The sequence below is a fragment of the Propithecus coquereli genome, unplaced genomic scaffold, assembly GCF_000956105.1.
Source record: "Propithecus coquereli isolate 6110/MARCELLA unplaced genomic scaffold, Pcoq_1.0 Scaffold44, whole genome shotgun sequence".
Taxonomy (NCBI): domain Eukaryota; kingdom Metazoa; phylum Chordata; class Mammalia; order Primates; family Indriidae; genus Propithecus; species Propithecus coquereli.
Window position 1 is genome coordinate 11,713,623 of NW_012150174.1, and position 10,740 is coordinate 11,724,362.

The window sequence follows — 10,740 nt, forward strand, 5'->3', positions numbered from 1 at the left end:
GATCCATTCTTAGCATATCAGATGACCTATAAAGTTTTTATTTATTAGTATCACATTTAGGACCTACCAAATATTGCTCAACTAATTCCTTAAAATATTGTCATGTTTCTTTGCTCTAATTCTCACACTTAAACATTTGTAAACTGATTGGGAGACACCTTGACATCGGTAATAATAATAGTAAGTAATTATCACTGTTATTGAATTCCTGTAGATATCAAGCATCTTTCCTTTAGTTTATTTTGCAAACACTAATTTTCACTTACTCTGTGCTAGGCCCTATTCTAAGTGCATTACATATATTAACTCATTTATTCCACACAACAACCCTATAAAGTGTTTCCATTATTTCTATTTCACAAATAAATCATCTTGGCATGGAGACATAACATAGAATGCCCAAAGTCATGCAGTTAACAAGATGTGGGACAAGTATTTGAATCCAGTAAGTCTGATTCCAAAACCACTGTGCTTCTATACTTAAGTTTCACAGCAGGTATCATAAATTTTCTTTAATTTACAGTTGAGAAAACTGATTCTTAGAGAGATACAATATTTTGTCCAAATAGATGTGAACTCAAGTCCTCTGTTTCTAGGGGGCATACACTTAACCCATATCAAACCATTATAATCAGTTTAATGACATCAGCACTGCCACTAAGCTAGAGGGTTTGGGCAGAATAATCAAGCCCAAACTGGAAATTTGTGCCAGTCTTTTAAGAAGGCTCTACCCCAAGATGGGCTAGGTTGTATAGACTCTGGAACAAGGGTGACAATTGAAAAACTGGATTGATATCCATCTTTTAAGAAATCAGTTCTTAACACCACGACCACATGATTTAGCTGGAAGTTTATCCATATTTTAACTCATGTTAAAATAAACAGCCTCATTTGGCACGCCGTAGTCTTTGTTTGTGATGTCTTTAAACTGAGAATGGCCCGACTTGGTACTAGTATTCATTTCTGACACTAGGAACCGAGGACCAGAAACCATAGAGACAGACCTAACACTATCATCTCTGCACATGTTAAGAGAAAATTTCTTCTAATAAGGTGGAAAAGTCTATGAAAAAAGTAGGTGAAACTAAAAGGCCATAGAAAAGTTCATACATTCAAAAAATTATGCTAAACTATGTAGTTTTTGAAAGTTGTTCTGGGTCAATCAATGAATGAGTGGTGAGTGGATGTAAAGGCCTGGGACATTACTATACACTACTGTAGACTTTATAAGCACCGTACACTTATGTTACCCTAATTAAACTTAGCTTACTGCAACTTTTTTACTTTATAAGCTGAATTTTTAAAAACTTTTTGTCTCCTTTGTAAAAGCACTTAGATTAAAACACAAACACATTGTACATCTGTACAAAAATATTTTTTTCTTTATGTCCTTATTCTATAAGCTTCTCTCTTTCTTTAAAATTTTTTATTTTTTGATAAAGGCCATTCTCATTGGGGATAAGTGATATGTTGGTGTGGATGCAGAGAGATAGGAACACTCATACACTGCTGGTGGGACTGCAAACTAGTGCAACCTCTGTGGAAAGCAATATAGAGATAACTCAAAGAGATACAAGTAGAACTACCATTTGATCCAGCAATCCCATTACTGGGTGTCTACCCAAAGGAACAAAAGACATTCTACAAAAAAGACATCTGCACTCAAATGTTTATAGCAGCACAATTCACAATTGCAAAGATGTGAAAACAACCCAAGTGGCCCTCAATACATGAGTTGATTAATAAAATGTGGTATATGTAGACCATGGAGTTCTACTCAGCCACAAAAAAACAATGGTGATCTAGCACCTCCTGTATTATTCTGGATAGAACTGGAACCCATTCTACTAAGTGAGGTATCCCAAGAATGAAAAAACAAGCACCACATGTACTCATCATCAAATTGGTATTAACTGATCAACACTTAAGTGCACATATAGTAATAACATTCATTGGGTGTTGGGCAGAGGGGAGGCGGGAGGAGAGTATGGGTATATACACATGTAATGGGTGCAGTGTGCACCGTCTGGGGGATGGACATGCTTGAACCTCTGACTTGGGTGAGACAAGGGCAATATACATAACCTGAACATTTGTAACCCTGTAATATACTGAAATAAAAAAAATTTAAATAAGATAATGACGATTTTTTAAAAAATGTATTTTTTAAATTTAAAAAGCAAAAACTAAGACACACACACATTAGCCTAGGCCTACACAGAGTCAGGATCCTCAGTATCACCGTCTTCCACCTCCACATCTCGTGCTACTGCAAGGTCGTTAGGGGAAATAACATACATGGAGCTGTTGTCTTCTATGATAACAATGCCTTTTTCTGGAATATCCCCTGAAAAACTTTCCTGAGGCTGTTTTACAGTCAGTATTTTTTGTAAACATAGAGAGAGTACACACTACTTATTAAAAACAACAGTAAAAACTATAGTATAATAAATACATAAACCAGTAAGATAGTAATTTACTACCATTATCAAGTATTATGTACTGTACATAATTATATGTGCTAGACTTTTATACAACTGGTAGTGCAGTAGGTTTGTTTACACCAGCATCACTACATCACTACTTGAGTAATGCACTGTACTATGATGTTATGACATTATGACATCACTAGGCAATAGGGATTTTTCAGCTCCACTGTAATTTTTTTTTTAGACAGAGTCTTGCTCTTTTGCCTGGGCTAGAGTGCTATGGCATCAGCCTAGCTCACATCAACCTCAAACTCCTGGGTTCAAGTGATCCTCCTGCCTCAGCCTCCCGAGTAGCTGGGACTACAGGTATGAACCACGATGCTGGCTAATTTTTTCTATTTTTAGTTGTCCAGCTAATTTCTTTCTATTTTTAGTACAGACTGGGGTCTCGCCCTTGCTGAGGCTGGTCTCAAACTTCTGACCTCAAATTATCATCCTGCCTCAGCCTCCCAGAGTGCTAGGATTACATGCTTGAGCCACCATGCCCAGCCTTCCACTATAATCTTAAAAGACCACTGTCATATAAATATAGTCCACCACTGACTGAAACATCATTAAGGGCTTATGACTGTACATAAAGTAATGTATGAATTCAATATTTCTGTTCCAATATTTAAATGGCAATAAGATAATAGCAGTCAAGAGCACGAGGCAGGTGGTAACAGTCTCTTTCATGCCCAGAACCCAGGGAGGGAACAGCTATTCTCCTGCTTTTGTCAGGGCCATTACGATTGCTGCTTTTAGGCCTGATTGGTACAAATCCAGGAGATTCTGACAAGTGAGTGTGCCTCCATCAGAGGCACAAGTGTCTAGAAATTGCAGCAGACCAGGAATGGAACAAGGACAGCGATCACCAAGATGTGGCCTTGTGAGAGTGCCATAGTCATGCTCACGTGTACTCATAAATGTGTTGTTCTTGTGAGTGTACCCCATGCATAATGGTCTTTCTGTTTTAGGAGAAGAATAAAATTTCTCTAACCATCAGCTTAACATAAAGGACGGCATGCTTAGAGATAATGGAAGAAATTGACACAAAGGAAAATAAACCCGGGATATAAAAAGCAATTCCAGATTTCTACCAAGGAAGAAGCTTGCTCCACTGGAGAATCATAAAACAATGAGAATCTGCTATACAACTGAGGATCATAGGCCTGCTATTTTTTTCTTTCTGGGAAAAGAAGCACATCTTAGTACAAAATAGTTGCCGTTAAGAGTTATGTGGATGACAGTATGTGGAGCCAACAGATGTGCATCTTGCATGTGATGCAGTCTGCTAGGCCCGAGCTCCCCTGCCCACTCCTGCTGGTTGACACTTCCATCTGGCCCGAGACGAACACAATGTATGAGCTTATAAGTAAGCCCAGATATGACTGATTAAAGGTCCAAATGGATGTATATTCGTTCTCCAAAAAGCCCATGAGACTTTCCTAGATTCTATCACATGAAATAATTTGTTCTCCCCTGTATATTTCCCTTAAGAGTTTTTCCCGATTCAGGATTGAACCCTCTTAGCGAGCTGTTTGGAAATGCATGGGATATTTTTTTTCCTCTTACAAGGACCTAAGGAGACTATCAGCATAGAGTGGATTGGGGCCAGGAATCTTAAATGTTTTGTAATACACAATCACACACACACAGTAAAGTAGTGTCCTGCCCGAGTGTCTATGAAGCTGCTGTTAAGAAACCTGGCATCTAACACTTTGTTCATACAACTTGAATGGAAACTATTGTATTTTAAGTAACTTTTTCTTGATTATTGTGAAATTCTTGAAAGAAAATTACATGACACATTGAACTTTGCATCCTTAGTTCATAGCCTAGCATCAGAAATATGAGACTTTAAATAAATATTTATTGAATTAGAGTTAATAATTAACAAATAGATATTTGTTGAGTTCCTGATCTGTACCATACACTGTACTTTGAGCTGAGGATAATTAGTTCAACCTCCCACATCACTATTTTCACCTACCTACCACCAAAGTTTCTGCAATTGCATTTCCAACTTTCAATGGCCAATTAACTCTGATACTGCTTTACCTCTCAGTTTAAGTGCCATTTCCCCTAGTGAAGACTTCCTCGATCCTCACAAATGATAGCATGAATAATAGAGATTGAGCAAAAAGCTAGGGCCTGGGGCTTTTGGTGGTGTGACAGAGTAGGTCTATAGAGGATGGAGGCCTGAAATCCAACATGTAACTTCTCATTAAGAAATTTGACTACTCCTAGGCTGAACATGGGTTGGCAGGATATCAAAATACCAAGCAGAAGGCAGCCTGTGGGAGGCTGAAGATTCGAGCAGAGATTTCAGCCTTTTGCAGTACTGATTTGATAGAGTTTGCTAGATAGGCCATTTAGGTTGGAGGGGACTGATAACATCCTCAGCTGTTATTTGAGACGCCTAGAGGGCTGCACCTTACCTACAAAGAAGATCAAGCTAGCAGTGGACTCCAGGGGGAGATAAAATACACACTCCCTTAAAAAAGGAAAAAAAAAAAGACTGATAATTGACTTTTCGAAAGAAATGATACAAGCAAGGAAACAACGATATCTTAAATGTGCTCAAAGATTTTTAACCGATGACCTAGAAATCTACCCAAAACAAAATATCTCTCAAAAATAAAGGTGCATCAAAAGATTTTTCTGACCTCCCCCCCAAAAAACTGTTAAAATTTATCACTGATCAACTTATAGTAAAAGAAGCAACAATAGAGATTTTTAAGAAGGAAAATCAATGCAGGTATAAGCATAGTATGAAAGAAAGAAGGGAAGAGTGCCCAAAAGAATAAATATATAGGAAACTAGGGGAGCTACAACAGGCAAGGAGGCAACAGTTGTAAGAAATAATTAAGAAATAGTATTGGTTTGCATGGGTAGGTGGGTGATGCTACTGTTACCACTGCCTATACCCTCAGATTAAAATGGAAAGAAAGAGCTCTCTTGCAGAATCTTCAAACATTTTTATTTAGGTGTAATTTACATACACACAATTTAAATATACAAGTTGATGACTTTTAACAAGTGTATATACCTATATAACCTTCACCCCAATCATAATATGCAATAATTTCATCACCCCCAAGAAGTGCTTCTTGGGTACACTGCTCCGGGTTAAGTGTTTTACAAAATCTTGAAAAAATGTCTATCACCTCCTAAGTCCCAGTCAGAAGAGGAAAAGTTTTCCCCCAAATTTGTGAATCTTTTAACATCATAACAGGATATTTTAGAATTCCAGTTCAAATCCCTGCCTTCTAAGTAGCAATCTACAATCCATAGTAAATGGGAACCTTAAAAAATCTTCTGAAAGAGTTTTTGATTGTTCCCACCAGGGATATTATCGTTATCATTGATATTTATTTCTTGACTCACTTTGTTTGGGGAAAATGTTTTTTGCCATTCCTGATATTCTTTTTCCCTTTTGGAGGGCACCTACTAGTGTAATGTACCTGGCATCTTTCCAAGCCTTCATTCTCTCCTCCTGTGGGAGAAGTAAATTAGCTGATGGTGAATTTTGAGGGGAAAACTAGGTGCGCGATTATATTAGATCTCTAAGGCTATCATAACAACGTATCATCAGCTAGGGGCTTAAATACAGAAATTTGTTCTCACAGTCCTGGAGGCTGGAAGTTCAAGATTAAGGGGTTGACAGGGTTGGTTCCTTCTGAGGGCTGTGAAAGCGACTCTGATCCAGGCCTCTCATCTAGCTTTTGGTGGTTGGCAGGCAATATTTGGTGTTCCTTGTCATGTAGAAGCATTAACCAGGGCTGTGTCTTCATCTTCACATAGTGTCCTCCCTATGTGTTGCCTGTGTCCAAAATTTCCCTTTTGATGAGGACATCAGTCATATTGGCATGAGGGGCCCACCCTACTCCAGCATGACTTCATCTTAACAAATTATGTCTACAATAAACCTATTCCCAAATATAGTCACATTCTGAGGTACTGGGGACTGAGAGTTCAAAATATGAATTTTAGGGGGACACAATGCACCCCAAAACAGCATCATAGCCTGTCTTCTTCCTCCTTTCTCTTGGGAGTGAACCTGCCCTTGGTGTTCTTAACTGCTCTTGGCCATGCTGTAAACTCACAGGAAAAGGCCTAGTGTCACTGGGGAGACCAGAGTGTCTGCCCAATGACAGTACTGCCAGAGGGAAAGAGTGTCAAATTCTGGGATTCAGGGCAGGAAAATACATGTGTCCACGAAAATAAAGCATATTCTTTAATATCAGCTCTTTCATTTTTACAGGTAGTATGTTACTCTAGCATATGCTTTACCTTTTTGCCTTTTTTCAGTTGATTCAGAACTTGGAAGGGGGAAATGACTGTAAATATAAATCCTCTCCAAAAATGATTCTAACAGTGCCTGATGAAATCACACCCTCTACATCTGGGTGATTTAATTATTTGATCCCCTTGGAGCTGAAATATAAAGAACAAATGTCTGCATGAACTTATCATAATCAATTGGGGAGCATTTAAACCTCTAGGCAAAAGGGACTTAGACAAGGATGAGGTCAATATGTGACATATGTTACTTTTGAGAGAAGGAAAGGAAGGGAAGGGAAGGATGGAGGCCAACCAATTACATAGGTGTGCAGTGAGGGCCACCCCAAGTCTGTTGGAGTACCAAACTTTGAAAGAGGTGACATTTATTGCGAAAGGAGACAGAAGAGAAAGAACAATTTTGGGAGCAATGTGGTAAATTCAGTCAGGGTACAATGAGTTTGAGAGTCCCAGGGAAAAGGCCAGTGAAGACATTCATCTGTCCTCCAAAGAAGGTTGTCTTTGGAAATAGGGACACTGTCACCACACAGGTGGCAGCTGACCCCATGGGAGAAGATGAGGTCACTCAAGGGGACCATGGGGAGGCAAAGGTCTGAGAATGAACCCTGATGAAGAGTGAAGTGTGGAGGGCAAGATGAAGAGGGCTTTCAGAAATAGTCCATGAAAACCTTCAACTACTGGAGTGCTATGTACCCACCACGACTCTAAGAGGCCCCTTTGCCACACTGAAGTCATACCTTTGAATGCCCTCTCTTTGCAAAGGGTCATGTCTGTCCTGACTTTAGCCCTCATATTTTTGCACTAGTGGGATTATAGGCCCATAATTGATGCAAATAAAGATGTATAAATGGGTAAACAGGACCAGAGAAATTTCACAATGTGGCTTCCAGGCAGAAGAAGAGGAGATTTCCTTAATTTGGTTAGTGAAGAACGCAGGAATGGGAGGTCGGCTTATAAAATGGTCCCTCCCTACTGTCTCAGGATTTGTCTGTTTCTATTACTATGCTAATAACACAAATAAATTAAGTAAAATATCAGTCAGAAATCCTTGCAGAAGACGTACTGGAGGCAGGAAATCAATTTAGAGACAATTGCCATAAACAGACTGGATCATAAGCCCCTACGAAATGTGAATTGGAAGAAACAGTGACAATGGACATCTTTTTGAGAGACATTATAAAAATGCATGGCAAATATACTTTTTGCCTGAGCCATAATTCCATGCCTCCTAACTGTAAGCTATTATTCAAAGAAAGTCTCACTACCTCAGTCTCCTACCCCAAAGAAATATCTACTTCCAAAATCCAACTTTAGTGCTCAATTAGAGACTTCAGTCCTGACAAGAGTCAACTGAGATTTATTCAGTTTCTTCTGTGCTATGTGAGTTAGATCTCTTAATGGCCAAATAGAGGAATCATAATTCTTCTTCTGGCTTAAACAAAATGAAAATAAACAGAAACTTTTCTGAGACACTAATATCACAGTTTCCAAAAGTTTAAATATCCATTTGCCACAGCAGGGCAGTACCTTTAAAGTAAGTGCTTGGAACTGCCTGACTTGTCAACATTAGCATTTATTACACATATATTGAAAATTTCTTTTCCAAATGTTATTTTGAAAGATGGAATTTAAAGTAAGTTGTTCTTTGATTAAAATATACCTCTGTATGTCTCTATTTAATTGGGACTCTGTAATTGGTGAATGGGAAAGATTTCATTAGAAACTATTCTCTGAAGTACTCTGACCTTGAAAAATCTATATTTAATTTGAATCCAGCAGATGTCCATGTAAATGACATATTTAACTTTATAAATGGAAGTAAATATTGGCTTTCTATATTTAGAGGAGCTCTTCACTGTACAAATGATAAGTTAATGATAAATATCATTAAAATATCAAGCACAAATATTCCCTAAATGAGTGGTTTTGTTATTTATGGACTCATATATCTGATTTAATTCAGGAAAACCAGTGTGTTCTCACGATCAATTTTCTCATGGCCTCTTTCACCTCCTTGTTTCTGAGACTGTAGATGAGGGGGTTCAACATGGGGATCACTACTGTGTAGATCACAGATGCCACTTTGACCTGATTGGCTGAATAGCTTGACTTGGGCATCACATAAACAAACAAAACTGTCCCGTAAAACAAAGTGACCGCAGTGAGGTGGGAAGTGCAGGTGGAGAAGGCTTTGTTCCTTCCCTCAGTAGAGCGCATGTTCATGATGGAGTGGAGGATGTAGATGTAGGACACGGTTATGGTGAAGAGTGTGCTGATAAGGACTGATGCGGAGGAGATGGCAGGGGATATTTCAGCAATGTAAATATGGCCACAAGAAAGCTTCAAGAGTGGGAAGAGGTCACAGAAAAAATGGTTGATTTTATTTGGGCCACAGAAAGAAAGGTTCAACAAACAGCCTGTAAATGATGAGGCATTCATGCATCCACCCAGGTAGGAAGCACCCAGTAGGAGGATGCAGACCCTTGGGGACATGTGGGTGGAGTAGAGCAGGGGAGAGCAGATGGCCACATAGCGATCATAGGCCATGGTGGCCAGCAGGAAGCACTCTGTAGTTCCAAATGTGACATCAGAGCCAAGCTGGGCTATACAACCAGTGACTGGGAGAGTCGTTTTCTCTCTTAAGAAACTGATGAGCATGACTGGTGTAACCGATGTGGAATAGCCAATGTCCACAAAGGCCAAATGGCTAAGGAAAAGGTACATTGGGGTATGAAGCTGTGGGCTGCTTCGGATTAAGAGGATTATGCTGATATTTCCAACTATGGTAACAATATAAACTGCTAGAAAAACCACAAAGAGGATGGCACATAGTGTAGGATTATCTGTTAATCCCAAAATAATGAACTCTGTCACCATTGTATCATTTTCAGTCTCCATTTATCCATTCAATGATGCCTATTGAAACCAGACCAGAAGAGATTAAATTGGCTAAAATGACCTCACAATTACTGTATATGCTTAAATATGATCTTATAATTCAATTTTTAAAATGGTAGCTTTGTCTTATAAAATATTTTATGGACAGAAATTTTCTTTTCAATTTTCACAAAATATTAAAATTGGAGACTCTATTATTTTAGGACTCACCTATTTTCTCCCATTTGTATAAGTTAAAGTATGTGTGCAGGAGATATATGAAAGGATGTTTCCAGCAACATTGATTATAATAAGATAAACTGTAAATAATATAAATGTTTATGGAAAGGCCAGCTCTTGATTTCCTATTCCCATCCCAAATGTGCCTCTGACCCAGTGTTCTCTGTCTTAGCAAATGTTGCCTCCAACTATACAGTTCATTGCGCCAGCAGGTATAGAGTTGACTGTGACATCTCTTTCTTTCTGACTTTCTCCTTTTCCTGGAATCGAAAAAATCACATCCTTAGTTATCATAATTAATACCAAGAGCTAGATGGTGCCTATATTCAAGATTAAAAGGCCAAACAGAGTTTTTACTATTGTTATGAGATAAACATCCTAGGTATTTTGCAAAGTATCCCAAGACTTATCTCCTACACCATATCTTTTCAAATTTATGAGATTGTGTGAAGCAATATGGAGAGCTCAGGTATCTTTATGGACTGGGATTAAATGGAATTATCTGGGGATCTGCATTAGGTACGTTTCAGTTTCACCAGTTCTAATAAGCAGCTATAGGCAAATAAGAAGTGGGGGCATTTGACATGGGGTGTGGGGTTAGAATGATAGGAATGCAAATAGCTAGACAGAGAAGCTAGGAAGTTATATTGAACAAATGCTTAATTGGCATTTCAGAAAAATGGTTCCTTTGTTCAAAATACAGCACATGATCAAGGAAAGGGGAGAATATGTTAGTCATATTCACTCTTTTCCATGACTCTCATCTAAAGACCAACATATTCTTCAGAATACTTTGCTTTTTCTTCAAGAAACTCTATTTGCAGAATAATTAAGAAAACATACTTACATA

General features: G+C 38.4%; 1 protein-coding gene across 1 annotated transcript; it reads right to left on the reverse strand.

Moving 5' to 3' along the window:
- Window positions 1-8,732: 8,732 nt before the first annotated feature.
- LOC105818375 (olfactory receptor 481) lies at window positions 8,733-9,671 on the reverse strand. Its single transcript, XM_012654332.1, has one exon. The coding sequence runs from the start codon at window positions 9,669-9,671 to the stop codon at window positions 8,733-8,735; it is 939 nt and encodes a 312-aa protein (XP_012509786.1).
- Window positions 9,672-10,740: the final 1,069 nt, after the last annotated feature.

What these genes read in the sequence shown, in the direction of transcription:
- LOC105818375 (XM_012654332.1), bottom strand. Translation starts at nt 9,671, where the DNA reads ATGGAGACTGAAAATGATACAATGGTGACAGAGTTCATTATTTTGGGA.